A 19,031-nucleotide genomic window follows, 5' to 3' on the forward strand; every position below is an offset into this window, starting at 1 on the left:
TTTTCACCTATAAGGCCAAGGTATATGTGTCCACAAAGCCCGGGCTCACAAATAACACAACTGTCATAAAATGACAATTATGTCGAGTAGGCTGTAATCCACAAGGATTTTGAAGAAAGTTTGTACGTTTCTGGCGCCCCCTCCAGGTTGCTGTAAAATGCTCTGGTGTTATCACGGCATAAAAATTGCGATCCTTGATAACTGCACGCATGCTTATTGAGTTCTGACAAATTTCCTACCAATACTTTTGATGCATAATGGAAGCCACGCCTTTTTATATTGTTCCCTATATCAGTGCACAGCAGTCTGGCCGGTATAGGGCACTGACTGCGGTCGTCTGACTTTTCAAGTGGTGTTTATGGTGGCAGAAGAACTAAACCTGTTTGAAGTGATATGCCCCTTGCTCTAATTGAAACATGCGAATGATCACTGACAGTGCCTCAAATACAAAGAAACCAGCAACTCTATGAGTAAATATGAATATTTTTTATCCGTTGCCTGCAACTTTAGAAGAGAAATTAAAGTAAAAAAAAAAAAAGGTGAAGTCAATGTTCTTTCACAGAGATGTGGTGAACATGAGAACATTTCTGCACAGCCTCAGACGTATGATTAAACAATTGTCCATGTGTTAAAAGCACAGACGCATTACAAAGACCTGATTTTCCACAGCTTTTTTCGTTAAATTCTGCACATGACTCGTTTCATAAATAAGGGGACATATCTAAGAAAACAAACAAACAAACAAACAAGCAAAATAAGAGGCTTAGGAACGGAAAGATTACAAAATAAGGAAGAGGAAGTTCACTCATACACAGGGGGTTTCAGAACAGCCACCCCCATCTGTGCAGCTTTCATAAGTTGTAGCGGCTCGTCTGTCCTCCAGAGGCGATGCTGGAGTTTGAAGAGACATGTGGATGGCTCAGGACGCAGCTTCTTCCCCATGCCGTGCACAGACTTCATAAGCGGACAAAGTTTTTAAATTTGGCATTGGCCTGCGGTTTATTCCGCTCTTCGCCAACATGGAGTATTGGAGGCAATGTGCGATGTGGCTGATAAGCTGCAACGTGCTGCCTGCGAACCACCGGGTAACTGCGGACACGGCGCAGGTGTTCGACCTGGCGCAAACCCTGCGGGACGGGGTGCTGCTGTGCCAGCTGCTCAACAACCTAAGACCCCACACTATCAACCTAAAGGAGATCAATCTCAGGCCACAAATGTCACAGGTACATCCATCATTTTATGCGCTACTTTACGAATTACTTGTAATTCGAAGAACTGCAAAAAATATTGTGAAACCAAATTCATGCGTTCACTAGCATGCCATAAGCTAAACCTATAGTGGTGTCCAGGAAAGTCGGGGTTAAGTTTATTTGCCCAATAACCACTGGTAAAGAAGCAAAGTAGTTCCGCTGGTGGAAGAGGACGCCTAATCAAAAATGTGTGAAAGTGAACAAAGACATATTTGCAGCTCCTTATTAAGAAGATCGAGCTGTAGCAATTCTAAATAAGGTTCCTAAATACATGGAAGAGAAATGGTGGAAGCTATATTAGGGCGCTTTATATTTTGTAGTTCTGCCTGCAAGGAGCTACAGTAATTAGGATACAGAAGCCTGTTCCAGTTTTCTTAAAGGTTTAATGCAGACTTAGGTGAGATTTTCCCTTTAAGTTATTCCATATTTTCAAAATAAAACCGTAAAATCTAAGGATTTGCAGCTTAAGGCGAGCTTTAGATGATTTCCATCTGTCACACACCGTTTTATTTGTGTCCTGTCTTATTTGGCTTTGGGTCCAACAGATAAGTGTCACTAAAGCCGTGGAGTGGCCTCTGACAGATATCTTCACCCTTTTCTTTTATTGTGAAAATGATGTTTCACTTTCTGTGTCCTGTTCTGGTGTCTTGATCTTTGTTTTTTTCTGGATAGGAGAGAAAGTTTGTGTGAAACGTCTCTGGTTTGTGAAACACTAAGAAATCGTCCAAATAGACTTCTCCTTGCTCATGCAGTAACCCTTCAGGAGCTGAAGGCTCTGGAGACATCTGATAAAATCCTGCCTTTGATCCACCCATTAGTTGGGAAACTACATTTTGTGCAGCGGCTTGCCGTTTGGTTTGATGGCATATGACATGTGTAATAAGCCAATTTTAAGCTATTTTTTATTTAAATCTCTTGCATTACTGTCTTGGCCAGTTAAATAAAACAAAACAAAACATAACAATTTAATGTTTTAAATTAAAAGCATCTTCCTTGGTGTAATATATGTATTTGCAGGTGTGCCTACAAACATAATTAAAGCCTGCCGTGGTTACCAATATATTTATACTTTTTCTGTGCTCCTACGTTACTGTAACAGCAGCACTTCCTGTTCAGCAGCATACTCAGGCAGGTGATTAGATCTTTCTGCATCTAGTTGAAAGAGTAATGAACGATTAAAGTCAAAGGAACCGTTAATAATACACCATAAAAAGACAGTGACGTGATGCATACACACACACACACACACACACACACACACACACACACACACACACACACACACACACACACAAAAGAACATAAATGCATTTTATAATTTGTTAGCTGACATCAAATAGTTAGGCACTGAAAGCAAATTATATACAGTTTGGTTGAAATGAGCTGTCACCATGATATGATCATCATGATGATATGTTTTTTGTAGTGATAGATCAGCATTAGTGATTGGGCTCTGTCTCACAAACTGTACTGTGCACATGTACTATGCTTTGCACTATCTGCTCCACCAGTGCCTATGTGCTTTTCTTTAATATTTTTAAAAGAGAGTTAAAGCAAACCCAGGGAATAACAGGCCAAACAATGGATAGACATAGCCTGTAGCTATAGGCCACTTGGCGATGGTTGCAAAAGGCATGTGTGTCAGTGGGCTCCATATTTTAAATGGCTCTTTCATTGTCATCTGCTGATGGGCTATCTTCGAAAAAAAGAAACAAGGGCACTGGTGAACACGACTAAAGTGTACACTGATGAAAAGTTACCCAAGACCCGTGTTGTATGCTGAGTTTTGGAACAAATTCAAATAACAATTCACATAACCATCACCAGTCATGAACAAATATGAACAAATACGCGTTGGATACGCAAATACCCACTGCCCCTCTTATTTGCTTCCAAAGTTATACAAAGTAAAAGCTTTTTAAAGTAGTCTACTTTAAATATAACAGGAAGTAAACTTAGCTAAACAAATCACAAACAGACCACTATTAACTGAAAATGAAAAATGAAAAATAATAAATTTAAAAGGTGTTTAAAAAAGTCTTTTTATTATCGTGGAGCCAGAGATTCTGGGTGTTACTCTAAATGTGAATACAAGAATGTGCACCAGGGCTGTGACTGTGTTCAAAAGTATGAGGCTGTTGGTGGTGCAAAGCCATCATGTTCTTGCACTTCCTCCGTAGACAAACAGGGCCCCTGGGGGCGGCGGAGTGATTACAGGCGTCTCCATGATGAGCTGATGTGATAAAAAGAAGCCTATCTGTTCTCAAGAATTTTCTTACTTACTGCTTAAATTATTACATATTCAGTTTCTAAATCAGCCATTTCTCAGCAATGTGTTTGACAGGAAAAATGAACCGAGACAGTTCTAACAGGCGATCTAACAGTGCTGTATACGTTTTCTTTTTAACTGAAGTGGCTCAAACTAGACAAAGACCAATATCTTAAACTCTAAACCAGAACTTTATGTCCAATGTTTCTGTTGGCTGCCGTCTTACCACTAAGACAAAGATCCTAATAGGAAGTGACACCAACAGAGGATATAGTTGGCGGTTTCATTTCACAGTCTAAAACTTTCATTTTTCATTTTCAGTTTGTAGGGGCTGTAGTTTACTTTTATGTTTAGAAAAGGGACTTTAAATTCTTGGTGCTTTAAATTATGCTGTAAATTAAACTTGATTTACATTACAAAGGAGGTTAAAGAGTTTGTTTTTATTTTCCAAACAACGGAAAGTACACTTTTAATGTTACTGTGGTATCTACTCATGTTGGTAGTTTAGTTTTTATTTGACTTAATTTTTGTCTGCTAGCTCTAGATTAAAAGAGATCCCACGTAACTAATTCAACAGCGACAGGTATTTTCAGAAACAGCACGACTGTTATTCTAGGAAAAACCACAAACAGTGCTATCAGCAGTTTCAGAACATAAGATCCGTTTCTTCAAAATAATTCCAAGTAAAATTGTTTATTTAAAAAAAATTCAGATTATTGTACTTTGGTGTTAGTTTTTCGATATGATGAGTGTTAAAAATCTTGTGGAGATAAAAACCCTCTTGAAACCTGTAATTTGTATTGAGTTCGGGTTGAGATAGCCTTAAAAACAACTTTTTATGTTTGTACATATGTCTTTAAACAAAAACTAGTTGCAAAAAATGTAAACAATGTAAAATTAAATCTATCTACATACCACTTTTTATGTAATATAACAGTCTGTTTCTGCCCTTTGCAGTTCCTGTGCTTGAAAAACATTCGGACATTTCTGGCTTCTTGCTGTGATGTGTTTGGGATGAAGAAGAGTGACTTATTTGAAGCCTTTGATCTCTTTGATGTCCGAGACTTTGGAAAGGTAGCACCCATTTCTGTCATTCTGATTTTCTAACATTGCACTATGAAACAGTCCAGTGACTTCATGTATCATAACATTCTTCTCTCGTTTCATACAGTTATTAGAAACATTTATAGAAGTCTGTACAAGGTAGTCACAAGTTAAATTAGTTTGAGTGAATACATTACATGTTACGGCACTATTACATTTGAACTGGTGATAATAACTGTGCTGATTGTCTGTCCCAGTTAACCAGTTTTTCTCCATTGCTCAGATATTAGACGTAAATAATAGCTCAGAGTAAGTGTTATAATACATTTTGTCCAAACTCCTCACACGTTATATATCTAAAAAAAGAAAATCATTTCTGTAACGGATCTCTTTTTTTTAAAGAAAGAGTCAAAGAACAATTAATTAACAAAATAATTTTTCCAGTGTTTAACAAAACTGCTTGAACAGATGATAACATTTTGGTGTAAATGATGCCACACCTGCTCTGTTTTTCTGTCCTAATTGATCTTTAAATCCTGCCAACTCTTTAAAATACAAGTCTGAGGTATGATTTCTTTTCCACTGATGGAAGCATAGTGTACATGTGCTTCTTCTCTGCGTGTGAGTCTGAAAGCGTTCGCTGTTTGCCTACCCATTGCCTGGTCTTACATTTTCATGGAGCTTTTTGAAGGGATTGGCTGACTTCCTTTTATTGCTGTGTTATTGTGGGACCTGTTTTCAGTGTGTGTACACAGCGTTACCAGGTCAGTGGGTTTGTAGTGCGCTCTGTGCAGCCACTCAGCGGACTGTCGCTTAAAGCACAGGAGCCTAATTTAACTTCGCCACGGAAAGCATACTTACTCTGAGGAGTCTTATTCCCACATTTCCTTATTTAAGTACACCATTTTACCTGGGGGCATTATGAGTTGTCTAAGCACTTAGAGGCTTGAAGAAAATTATAATTTGTTTTTTTTAAAGGTATAGCTATTGGAGCATATGTATTAATTTATGCTGAATGTATTTTATCTCAGATTTTTTACCTCTGAAATACATAAGATTGGGCTATCCATCCATGCGTTTTCTTAACTCATTATCCATTTCACCGTTCCAGAAAGGCCGGAGCCTATTTGACATGACATGGGACAAGAGGCAGGGCAGACCTGGGCCAGTTCGCCAGTCTATTGCAGCTTAAATAGGCTTGTTTGTCTCTTTTTAAATGTTTTTTACATTTAGTTGTCTTGCCTGAATGCTTATCGTGTCTAAATAACGTATACGGTATCTCATGAGTTTAGTATGGTAAAGTAATACCATATATCTTATATACATCATCACTTAGGCATACTGTATATGATTGCAATACTGAATTCACTTCCCTCTGTAGAATGAAAGTGGTCATAAGTGAACTATGAGAGTGCATACCAAGCTTTGTGTGTAGTTTCTCATACAGGCTCTCTTTTCTTTCAGTTCAGTGTGTTGTGCTCTAAAGAAGCTTCCAGTTAATCTGGCTGCTGATAATCCCACAGGGGAGGTAGGGCTTGCAAATATGTACACTACATCCAAGCCGGGCTGCATAATCTCAGCCATGTTCAAGGGTTGTCCATCAAACAAACAAGCCTCTGGAGGATAAAGATTGCACCGGATCATTGCTTTTTTTTATCGGTAGTTAGAAATACGGGTGACTGTAGGTTAAGCAATTGGGTTGGATTGGCTCCATGAAGGGCTGTATGTCTAAAGAAGAAATGCTCAATCTCTTCTTTATTTTACAGAAAAATCCAAAAAAGGAACATCTCAAATCTCAACCAGTGTAATCCACTTGGGGTCGAGTTGTGCCAGCTCTGCCTGTGGACTGAGTATTAGTCCACTGAATATCTAATGAGAGCTCTGTAACCTACATTCCTCAGCTGAGTTACTACAGGCTTTACTGCAGGGAACCAAACTGACTGCACGTAGAAGGCTGAAGGCTAGAGAGATAAAGCAGAGGGGCAAGAAGTGTGTTTATGTCTTCCTTCAGTATAAACTACTATTAATATTTTCACCAAACAACATTATTTTTGTACGAAGTTCATGTGATAGGAAAAGAGTATTTTTCTTTTTGGGAAATAACTTCACGCTTTCTTCCTGAGAATAAGATAAGAAAATTGATAACACATGTCAGCACATAAAATATAATCATATTATTAGCAACCTGTTAGTTTGGCTTAAGCTAAAGAAAGGAGTCAGTAAAATTCCCTACCACTATAAATAATTATCATGTTACATATTTATGCCTGGTGTATTCCCTACCTGCCTACCCCAGAACTGCTGTATCTATACATTATTATACATTCTATACATTATTATTTTAGCTTTTTGACAGATATATTTTACATTCAAATCTTTGTAGAAATGAAATTAAAGAGTAACAGTCATTTCTGGCCAGTGTCAGTGTTGTTGAGTGGTATCGGCATATCGGCAAACAGGATCAGTGATATCAGTTTTCAGTGTTTATCTGTTGCAAAACATCAATTTTGCAATTGCAAATTTTTTGAAAATTGTGTGATAAAAATTTGAAAAACACAAAACTATTTAAACCATTCAGGTTTTTGTTATGAAAGAAATACGCTGATAGCATATGGATATCTGGAATTGTTGTCAGGGGAATTGTTGTTTTAAACTTAAATGTCCATATCTGCCCATAATTTAATAAAAAATAAATAATACATTTATTAATTTTCCTAAATAAATATAATCACATAATTAATTAAGTGTAGGTAGGTGGACGTTACATCAAGCGGTCTGCTTCACTGTTCTGTGCTAAGCTAATATTTAGCGTTTAGAAATAAGAGCAGTGTCGGTCTTCTTACCTTAACTTGCCAAAAGCAACCTTCATGCACAGATTATCACTGTGTGATCAGTTGGTACCATCACACACTGAAGAATGCGAAAATACCGTTTTAAATGTGTGCTTTGACGCTTAACTCAGCAAAGCTGACATTAAGGTAGGTAAAAACTAAACAAAGAGTGTGAAGTAGCCCCTTCTGAAACGTTACATTTGCATAACCCATAAAGTCTGACAATTACCAAAAGCCTCAAAAAACTCTCAACAATAATGCGTTCCTGTTATAATTTGTGTTAACGACACTACATTCTCTTTCTGGCTGTATCTTCGTAGAATCATCCTTGGGGTGGCTAAATAAATATCAGAGCATTCTCTGAAAGTTGATGGACTTTAATTTTGTTTTGGGAAGCTAATAGAAAAAATGTATATTTTGTGCAGCGTGATAGACGTGAACAGCTTGATTATTATTTAAAAAACAGAATATATTTACAAATTGACCATTAAAGTGACCATTAGTAATTAATTCATTAAGTAACACGTTAATTCTGCACAGAATAATCTGCAAATATCCAAAAAAAATGTATTTGTTTCTCTGCCGTTAAATATTGAACAAATAACTTGAAAAATATAAGAAAGAAGTAGAATAAAATATCAGAATCTCCGTCTGCTGCCAGGAAAATTATCATTTTAAACTTCGGTGTCTGTCTCAGCACAGAATTTCACAAAACAAAAGAAATATGAATTTCATATGTATATTGCCAAAACAATGAAATTAACATGTCTTTTAACACATTTTTCCTTTGGATAAAGAAACACTGTCACACTACCTGTTCCTATTCCTGGGTCAAGCTAATATTTAGCATTCAAACTAGACAGTGGTATTAATCTTCTTGCCCAACCTTGATTATTGCAAATATATGTATTTCCTGAAATGTCAATCTATTCCTTTAACCAAGCTGAAAATCTGTCATGTAGCGATTATCACTGTATGGTCCATTAGGATCATCACACCATGTAAAGTTTCACCTTTATATTTAGTGCCGTTATTTCTGTGTTAATAATAATGAAAAATGATCATTGTCAGCTGCACTAGTCAAGTAAAGTCAAAGTTTATTCCCTCTCTCTCTCTCTCTCGATATATATATATATATATATATATATATATATATATATATATATATATATATATATATATATATATATATATATATATATATGTAAAATAGTTTTTAAATGATTTAAGAGTTTTAAACTGGGCAGATCTTATGTGAAAACAGGTTGTTCCAAAGATTAGAGGGCCCTGCTGAAAAGGCTCTCTTACTTCTGCTTTCAAGCCTGGATCTAGGAAGATATCAAGAGCAATTGGCTCATAGATCTCTGGTATGTGGATTTTCAAAAGATCTATAATAGAAGGTGGTGCTAATCCATCAAAAGTCTTAAAAACAAGAAATACAGTTTTTAAATGGATCCTGAAATGGACTGAAACCCAGTGTAAGGAGGCAAATAATCACCCCACTGCTAGGTTGCTTCTCCTTTATGAAGTTTCAATCTTTTCACTTTGTTTCATAAACAAGAGAGCATTTACAGAAGTTTGATGGACCGTCTATTTAGTTTTGGGGACTCAAAAGCAACACAGTGCAAAATGTGTGATGAATTTATTTGTACTAAAATTAGAACAAGTTTCACAGATAAGTGACTGCATTGCACCTGCAGAGTGGTAAACATGAACATTTGATTTCTTATCCGATGTTACAGCTCTCTGTCTTTTTCACAGTGCTCCGGGGATTTACGATAGACATCGTAAATAGGCCACACTAACCAAGGCGGTTGGTCTTCAGCTTAGCTTGTGGCTTTGCTTCTCAACTCACATGTAGCTTCAGCCAAATGGCTTTCAGACATGTCAGGTGTGAGAACAACTTGTTTTTTAAAAAAGACAGCCTAGAAGGATTTACACTTCACTAAATGAATGTGTTTTAAACCAGTGTTAAATTGTTCATTTCATGTATTCACAAGAGATCTTTCTCCTTTCTTGTGCAAGTTACACTGAATCTGTCTAAAAACAGTTTGGCTTTAATATGTTTCTTTAGATTTTCAATCTTGTATTCAGTAGCTATCACTATCACTAGAATTAAACCAGCTATGATGTGGACAAAGTGTGCAGGAGCAGGGTTACATTTACATCAGTGGTCTTAGGTTTTCGCAGAAATTTCACAGAGATCAATATAATTGTTTGCATTGTGGAACGTTATGCTGCACTATGGCATCTAATTTTTTTAAGTGCAAACAGTGATGCAGGGGAAACAAACAAACAAACAAACAAACATTTCCAGTGCTGCAAACATCACAATGTTGCACTTTTAAAGCCGGGTACACTTTACAAACAGGCCTCTTTTCAAGTCATAAGCACACCTGGGTTTAGCCAAAGCCACAGGACTTATTCACACAGGAAGGGGAGATAAACTCAAGATTCAAAGGGTGTTATATCTAACCCAAATAACTATCTTAGCTGCAAATCCAAAAATGTAACTTTGCGAACTTTGCAGCGTTGTCACTGGATAATTTATCATAGAGAGAAACTATGATGTGAATGAGTTAACTGGTATTTATTTTGCTTTTCTGTCGTAATTGGGACATTGCATTACATTACATTGCACTGTTTCACCTGTAGAGACTTCTGACAGCACTGTAAGCTTTGGCAAGACTATATATTGACACTAACTACAGCAAGTTTAAGAAATTATTCATCTCATAATGATCAATTACCGCAGTGGAAAGAAATAATGATCTGTGACCATGAACTGATTTTTACAAGTCCTCTTAAAAATATATAATTGCACAGTTTTAAGTGATTTTTAAGTGATGTTTCCAATCCTTTTTCTGAGTAAATATGACAAATACTTTTCTGATAACAATGTTGCACATGCATTAATATAATTAGGAGTTTACATTTTTATGTTAAGGATGAACAGCCGTGAATTATCTGTATTTATTTCGTTGTCATGTGCAGGGTGATCATGTATTTCTGCAGTTAACATATAACTCAAAAGTGATTTAATGCAATTCTGCATACACCCTTACAGATACGCACTGCTTGAGGTGTCAGTGTAACAATGTTTGTACTAATTTGACACACATTTGACTATTTTATGGAACATTACAAAGTGTGACACATGGTGTGAGTTTAACGTTCCTTCCAGAGAATTCATCTCCCTGTCACTGTCGGCCTTTCCCCCTTCGCATTCATCATTTGAATTTTATTTACAATACATATTAAAACACATAAAGTAAATAAATAAATACAGTTATAGTGGTAAGCACAAAATTTTAAAATATAGGTAAAGAATAAGTAACTAGTAGTTTGCGCAATGCTTCTGTACACAGAGACTGCTATTAGAGAGTAAACTGTTATAAAAAATTCTCACTTTATGATGTGAGATAAGTTGATATGTAATTTAACAACCACAGAAGATGGAATTGAAAAAGAAATAAAAATCAAAGAAACAGTGAATCTGACGGCTCGGAACAGTTGCGTCTGTGTCGTGTGTATCTGTCATGTGTCATGCGCTGACATATTTTGCTACTATCGTGTGGTGTTTAACTAGTAGGGACCTGTTTCTTAACTTTTGTGGGTTTGTTCTGCTTTCAGCCATACAGAAGAGGCTAATGGTTGATAATTTTACTGATTCCTATCACAAGGCAGCTTTTTCCACCTGTTCTCACCAAGTGCTTTTTCACTCTGGGTTTTCTTTCTTAATATTGACTAACAGGGACCTTTTATGAAGTTTCCTGACATAATTGTGTGAATTGAAATAAAAAAATCTAATTGAATGAAGCTAACTTTTATTTTGGTGAAGGAAGCTGTTGTAACTGTCATGTATACGTTAACGACTGCCTTGCTAGTATGTGGTGGGGTCTCACTTTATCTTAGGAACTGCCTTAATTCTTGATGACATGTTCAACATTCGTCATAAATTTTGGAAAGCCTTGACGTGATAGCATCACAGAGTTGCTGCACATTTGTCAGCTGTACATCCATAATGTGAATTTTCTGTTCCACCACAGTTGCCAAAGATTCCCTATTGCATTGAGAGCTGGTAACTGTAGGCTATTTGAGTGTAGACAACTCACTGTCGCATTCAAGAAACACATAAAGCGATGGACAGATAGGCTGTGGCGTGCTTCACACCATTACATCATTAAAAGTGGTCAGTGTGTTTGGCTTACAGCTATTTACTGGTGGTTGCTACATGATTTTTATGGCTTTCTGGTGACAACTGGGCTTCAACAGGTGGCCACTAAAATTTTAGTGTAAACTTTTACTTGTCGGCAAGTGAGGTTTGTTCACATGTTCATAACATGATCTGTTGTGCAATTCCATGTGGCCTCTTTCTTTTTATTTGTGGTCTTTGCTGCGTTCATGTCAAAAGATAGATTTTAGGGATGGGATAGATTTGTATGCTTATTAATTGCAAGTGCAAAACTCATCAAAAATGCTCCTTCATGCATGGGCTCAGTGTTTTCTTAAAAGCTACGTTTTGCCCCTTTATGTTGCTATGGGAACACATCCATACATAATTTAGTAAAAGAAGGCTAGTTATTTAATTGTATGTTTTTGTGACAGCTCCTCTGTCTTGGTTGAAGTACACAGTGTTGTTTGCGATTAGAGCCTGATACATCTTGTTTCAGCGCTGGAACATTTGGATAAAAGTAATTAATTGGTTTTGAATGATGTGAAGCACCCATATTTGTTTCGATTTGGCTTGTTAACCCTGCAAGCTGGCATTGTTATTAAGCAGGAAATCTATCAGAGCTTTAAATCTGACTTTCATATGATAATTAAAGCTTCAATTGAAAGCTTAACTCAGTGAATTCGATTTAATTCTGAAACTGGGAATCACAATAAGTGTCATATATTTGCATTATTAAACATGTATCTCTCTCTCTCTTCAGTCGGTCCTCTCTTTCTGTCTCTCTATACCAAACCAACAAAGTTAATTTCACATTTTGTTTCTCCAGGTTATGGACACTCTGTCCAAGCTTTCTCACACGACAGTTGCTCAGCAAGCAGGATTCAAGTAAGTCATCAAGTTTTCAGTAAATTGCTTCTAAGTGTTATTTCTAGGAAAAAAAGGTCATCTAACCATGTGAACTTCCCTTTCACTTATATCTTATCTCCTCCTCCTTCTCACCTTACCCACACTGCAGGCACATTTATAGCTATGTCTAATTTCCAGCTTTAACAGCTGTTTTAGTTAATGATTAAAAATGTTTCTATTTATACTTTACTGTGCAAACAGCAGTGATATTAAATTAAAAGACAAGATATAATTGTTGAGTAAGTATACAATATCAATATGTCAAAAACAGAAGTCAAGCACATGCTGCAAAGTCATTAAGAATAGATACTGTTGATCTCAACGATCAGTTCAGCAGTTCTAACAAGTGATCATTAATCATTTTTTAGTGTAAAATACATTTTAAAAAATTGCAAGTCTTCCTCTTTTGAACAAAGTACGCTTGGTTTTATAAGTTTCCATCTTTTTCTATTATACAAAAACCCATTAGACTGCTCTTGATATCTAAATACATGCTGATTTATCAAAAGTTATTTTCTTGTCCTAAGTTACTCAGCAGTGCTTTTGAAGCTTATACTACTTTACTGTCACTTCCAGGCCATTTCCAACGGACGAGAGCCTACAAAATGAGGACATTTACAACAATCTGGAAGACATGATTGAGTATGTATGAAGCTTCTCTCTGTGGGCCCATTACTAGTGTTGATAGAACGTGATTATTTCACTCAGTAGCAGAACCAGCTCTGCTCATCATCCATGCTCTCCTGGGGTCTGGACACCCACATGTTTTGTTAACTGGCTTGGCTCCGTTTCGATGTTACTGTCAGAGGAAATGAATGAGTAATTCTACATGTTTTTGCTGAGTGCTTGCACACCCACATCAGGGATCTGGATGGGTGCTGCTGACAATGTGATTGATCGACAGAGAAGAGTAATCACAGGTGTATAGAGCAATTTTTGCATTATGCTCGTGGCAAATAAGGCTTTTAATAATCTCCAGAATTTTCATTTCTGTGAATCATTCCTTTTGGAAATACATAATTCCTGAATGTTAAACGCAGTGATTGTTATTTAATGCTGAGTTACTCAACCGGTGTAACAAAGGTTACTTCTTGCATCTCTTGTGAATGCAAAAATTAACTGATAATCAGCAGATTTCAGTGGTGTTTATTTTTTTGTGTATGTCATAGTGAGAATGTTCCTGAGGACGAAGACGACTTGTATGCAGCGGTCTACGGCCTAGAAGACGATTATGCTGGTGGCGAGATCTATGAAGACCTCATGAGAACGGAGCAGCTTCCCCCACTGGTACCACAATTAGTCAGCGCTCACACACACCTCTCAAACACCACACAAAACACTGAATACCTTTAACTCACATGTCGAATAGTTGGTGGGCGTTGTTGGAAACAAAATCCACAAAATCCTAATTGCTAAAAGTTTAGTGCAGCTTCTTACCCGGTGCAGGATAATCCTCTAAAACTCAGCATTACAACATCTTTACTGAGCGAGACTCATAATTTAAATAACTTACACTTCCACAGTGTAAAAAAATGTTCCAGTCATATACTAATATATACTGAGTTAAGAGACATATATGTTATAGTAGTCTTGCGCCCCTCTGCAGCCCCTAATCTCTATAGAGTCATGTAGAAAAATTTCATGGGATTGCAAGTCCTGTGAAAAACTAAGTACTAACCTGCTAACCATAAGTACTAACCACAACCTAATTGTAACCCTGACACTGAAACCACATTTTGAGCCTCAAAAATGCCTTCAAACTCGTGAGGACGGGCATTTTGTCCCCATAAGTGACTGTGGGGCCCCACAAGTATAGTAGCATGACAATTTTCTGTCCTCACAAAGGTGTCTAAACATGCACACACACATGAATGACTAAATTACTAAAAATGGTAGAACATTAGATTTATCTGAGGATAGCTATGAAAAATAAGGTGAGATACCTTACTAGTCTGTTATTTAAATCCTACTACTTAGAATAAAGAATACAATAAATCTGACTATTGAAACATTTTATATGGGTTATACTTGCAAATTGAAAAAACCTCCTTACTAACCCTAAAATTTAAAGCATATCAAAGGCAGAGTCTTTCGATTTCTTGATAGTTTTAAAAGTATTTTAGTAAATTTTGGTTTGAAGGGGCCTAATTCTGTTCTGTTCATCTATTCACTTGCCACCTGCTGCACCTTACTCTCTGTTTGGTAGATGTTAAAACATTGCTTTCCTGTCTGCAGATAGAAATAAAGGCTTAACAAAAAGATTTTTTTTTTCTTTTAAACATTCAAGCAACAGTTTCTAAGATATCTGTCTTTCTAGAAGCAAGCAGAGGTTGATATCCGAAGCTGCTGCCTTACAGAGATTAAACAGACAGAGGAGAAATACACGGAAACCCTCGAGTCAATTGAGAAGGTACTGAACTCTTGTTTTTCCTCTTTTGAACTAACAAATGATGGATTTACTGCATCATAATGCTAAATCTAATCTCAGTGACAGTAAATGCTGTAATTGTTATAATTTTATACAACACACGGAGCACAATATTGGGGTTTTTATGGGGAATTTTGGGGAAATCCCCAGTTGCCAATTCCCTAATTTGTTTGCTGTCAAACATCCTACGTGACGTGTGTAAATGGTTTCAGTATGAGTTATGAATTATTTACAAATTCACTTTCACACTGTTTGTAGTTTCCAGCTGTACAGTAAATAAGTAAAATGGCCTAAGAAGAGGAGCTGAATTCAGTTTCATTTAGGTTTTCAATTGCTTCTGTCTCCAGTATTTCCTGAACCCACTGAAGAAATTCTTCTCTACTGCTGAAATAGACAAAGTTTTTGTAAACATTCCAGTAAGTCACGCTAGTTCTCACTCTTGCCACACACAATTGAAAGATACACTTTTCTGTTCAGATACTGACGGCTTCTTTCTCTGATGCAGGACTTGGTTAGACTTCACAAGAGCCTGATGGCTGAAGTGCAGGATTCCATCTTAAACAAAAATGCCTTAAATCTCTACCAGATTTTTATCAGCTACAAAGAGAGGTATCTGAGGAATTATGAACATGTTGCATGTAACAAAAAAGAAAAGTCTCAGAGTTATTTGAGTTGAACCTTCGCTTGTGGAAGTATGCAACTACAGAAGTGCTGATTTTTGTAGTAATTTAATTTTCATTGATTGCTATCTGCGAAATCTATATTAAAGCTGTCAGTGTTGTGTAAAAAAATCATTCTTTAAGCCGACACATTTTAAGTCCTTAAACTTTGTACAGGTGTGTTTCAAAAAGATTCAGATTAAAACTAAATATATATATGTATATACAGCTGTTTGAGAAATGATCCTTAACAACATGTGTGGCCCTCCGTGCACACCCAATGTCCCTTCCTGCTAGTCACCACTCATCATGACCTCATTTCCATTGAATTTTTATAGATTGCTCATTTATGGAATATACTGCAGTCGAGTGGAAATTGCCATCGCCGTTTTAGACCTCATTTGCAAAGAGAAGGAGGATGTTCGTCTGAAGCTGGAGGTGAGACATTAGAACAGTGGTTCTTAACCTGGGTTCGATCGAACCCTAGGGGTTCGGTGACTCTGTCTCAGGGGTTCGGCAGAGCCTCCGCCGTGACATGCACGGCTCATTTGTGCACAAGTAAAAAACATATCTATGTCTTGAATTTGAAAAAAAAACAACACATTTTATTTTTCACTAAAGAGGGGTTCAGTGACTGCGCATATACTGGTGGGGTTTGGTACCTCCAACAAGGTTAAGAACCACTGCATTAGAAGAAGCGGGCCTGTCTATAACATGCAATGACCACCGATATACAGATCAAGCTTTCAGTGACCTCTAGTGTATACTGTTTTCACTACACTTACACATCTTTAGATAATGCATTATGCGCTTCCTTTGCTTCAGCTTTAACAACAATGATACTAGAATTTAAAAAAAAAAATATATATATATGTTGTCATTCTTACTGCCAGTCAGAGTTACATCAACAGGACACTTAAAGTGTCTGTATTTGATGCATTCTAAGTTGTACTGTTGAGTTACTGCATTTTTGTTCCAGGAGTGCTCCAAAAGGGCCAACAATGGGAAGTTTACACTGAGGGACCTGCTGGTTGTCCCAATGCAGAGAGTCCTAAAGTATCATCTCCTTTTGCAGGTACAGATGTTTGACTCACGCAGTAGCATAAAAATAACATGTGACAGAAAAGTCTTTGTGGCTTTGTTATTTTTTCTTTGGGTTAACAATTATTTGGTATTATTTTAATAGCTATGACTCACTTATCACTTTATATATATACTGAGCAATTTCAATGGAATAATTTATGTTTATGTGTAGCGAAAGATTAGTTGATTGATCCCAGAAAAGAAAGCAAAAATGTCAAATTGAAAAAAAAAAAGGTTGTTCCAGGTTCATAGGTGGGATTTCTTTTCTCTTAATCTTCTGGGATAATAAAGCAAACATTTTTAATTTGGCTAAAAAAATTAAAGATTGGTCATAAAAATAATTGTCAGTTGCAACTCAGCTTCTTGCTGGGGTGCTTGCACTGTTACTTGTTGCTATGGGAGGAACGAACATCCAGAATTTCCAGATGTTGTTTGGTTTTTCTATGTGTGCCCTAGAAAAATCCAAAAAAAGTTTGATGTTTAATTAATGCTAAAAATAATTTTTACATTTGGTGCAAGTTTTAATCACTTCAGAGTGAAAAGGGCTTTTGTCAACTTTATTTTAGTTGCTCCAACTACCTTGTAGCATGTCAGTGACCACTTGAGGGCGACATCCTCCACAAATTTGATTCATTGTTCTCTCCCTTTGATATCCCAGAAGATCCACACTCAAAAAAAAGTCTAGGTTATTATTTAGTTCATTATGTTATTGCATTTTGATATGTTCTCCTTTTTCCTCCGAAATTAACTGAGCCAAGATTGTTTTAAATCATTCTCAGAATTTATGTAGATTTGTTACACATGTTTTGCAGGACAGTTGTACATAAAGTATTCATTCACATACTGGATTCCAGACTTCAAGCGTGTTAGATTCCCACAGATTTCACTGCATACTGATTTACTGTATGACACCATCTCCCCAGCTCAGTATGAATCAGAGGTCAGACTACAGCTGGCAGGATAGATGAGGGCTTTGCCTAGAGAGCTTTTAAAAAAAATTGTTGTGGAAGGTAAAGCCCTCCATGGTGAATGGTGTTGATCCTGGGAGTTCTCAGACACCCCTGAGGAGAAACTGTGTGATGGAGGGACAAAAAAGAAAGAAAGGGGAAAAGAAGTGGCGAGGTGGAAATTAAGTGAAAGAGGTTACAGCACAGTTAGGAAAGAGCATTGTGCCATACACGACGCAGACACACCAGTTTGAACAATAGTTAATCTGTTATTGTGTAACGTTACCACAGAGCTAGTCACGCCGAAAGTCATTCTACCACTTTTAATATTAAGCACATATAATATACATAATGCTGTAATAATGATTAAATCTTGCTAACGCAGTTTTTCTGCCACGAACAGCAAACACACACACACACACAGCAAACAGAGTATTGGCGGCATGTATTTTTAACTAGCAGCATCTGTCTAGAATTAAAAATAAAATGTCAGCAGAAAATGAAGCACAATGCTAGCAAACACGTTTTCTGTTCAAGTGCGTAGTCTTATTTGCTGTGGAAACAATTCACTGTGGTCTAGAATTGTTTCATGTTTTCTTTATTGCTTAACAGTTGTTTTGATGGTAATGAACCCAACGTCTTCCATGGGAGATTGTGGACAGGTTTCATCAACAGATTGATTCCCCTGTGCAGGTTGCGCTCACAACAGTAACTTCCATGTGATTAAAGAAATAGATGTTTCTGTGTGTGTGTGTGTGACATCCCTTTTTCTTCCTGCACTTTAACTGCTGACATTCAATAGTATTTGAATGTCAGCAGTGCAGTGTATTCATATGAGATTTGTTTTTGCATCTAGGAAGAGAAAAACCATGTGCGTATTCATCTTTATACTTCAAGTTTGAAGAATAGAAGAACTTTAGAATTTAAAACTGTTTTATGAGTGAGTGCGAAGAGTTGTCTGTGTATGTGTTAGCCCTGCGACAGACTGGTGACCTGTCCAGGGTGTACCCTCCCTCTCGCCCTAAGACAGCTGGGATAGGCTCCAGCCCCACCCCTGCGACCCTGAAAAAGGATAAGTGGAAGTGAATGGATGGATGTACACTGTCAAATTTACCTATATAATGGATTTATGAATATATTATGGAATTAATAATACACATAACAGGCAACGTAGCAAAGAACCAATTTTAAATAGTGTATTTAGGCACTTTGTTACTTGCAGCTTGTTGCAGAAGCACGCGATTTCTTGTCTGTGTAGGATCCCAGACACCTTAACGCCCACTCACATCCTGGGCCTTCTGACCTCAGGAAATCACATGATAGCGTGGGGCTAGGTTTCACAATGAGTTCACCCGAAACCTTGGCTGATTGTGACCTACACCCGTTTTCACACCTTGGTTCGTGTGATTAGGTTAGAGGATCACTAGGGGGTCCATT

At 37.0% G+C, this 19,031-nt stretch overlaps 1 protein-coding gene across 2 annotated transcripts in view; it reads left to right on the forward strand.

The window, feature by feature from the left end:
- The first annotated feature begins 569 nt into the window (after positions 1-569).
- LOC134616811 (guanine nucleotide exchange factor VAV3-like) overlaps positions 570-19,031 on the forward strand; it is a 51,662-nt gene continuing 33,200 nt past the window's right edge. For both annotated transcript variants that reach the window (XM_063461824.1, XM_063461825.1), the window contains exons 1-10: positions 570-1,223; positions 4,477-4,593; positions 12,398-12,456; positions 13,054-13,119; positions 13,647-13,764; positions 14,795-14,887; positions 15,253-15,321; positions 15,411-15,514; positions 15,903-16,002; positions 16,544-16,639. In XM_063461824.1, the coding sequence (XP_063317894.1) occupies positions 1,020-1,223; positions 4,477-4,593; positions 12,398-12,456; positions 13,054-13,119; positions 13,647-13,764; positions 14,795-14,887; positions 15,253-15,321; positions 15,411-15,514; positions 15,903-16,002; positions 16,544-16,639 (1,026 nt within the window). In that variant the 5' untranslated portion in view covers positions 570-1,019. The remainder of the gene's footprint in view (positions 1,224-4,476; positions 4,594-12,397; positions 12,457-13,053; positions 13,120-13,646; positions 13,765-14,794; positions 14,888-15,252; positions 15,322-15,410; positions 15,515-15,902; positions 16,003-16,543; positions 16,640-19,031) is intronic.

Source organism: Pelmatolapia mariae, linkage group LG18, assembly GCF_036321145.2.
Source record: "Pelmatolapia mariae isolate MD_Pm_ZW linkage group LG18, Pm_UMD_F_2, whole genome shotgun sequence".
Taxonomy (NCBI): Eukaryota; Metazoa; Chordata; class Actinopteri; order Cichliformes; family Cichlidae; genus Pelmatolapia; species Pelmatolapia mariae.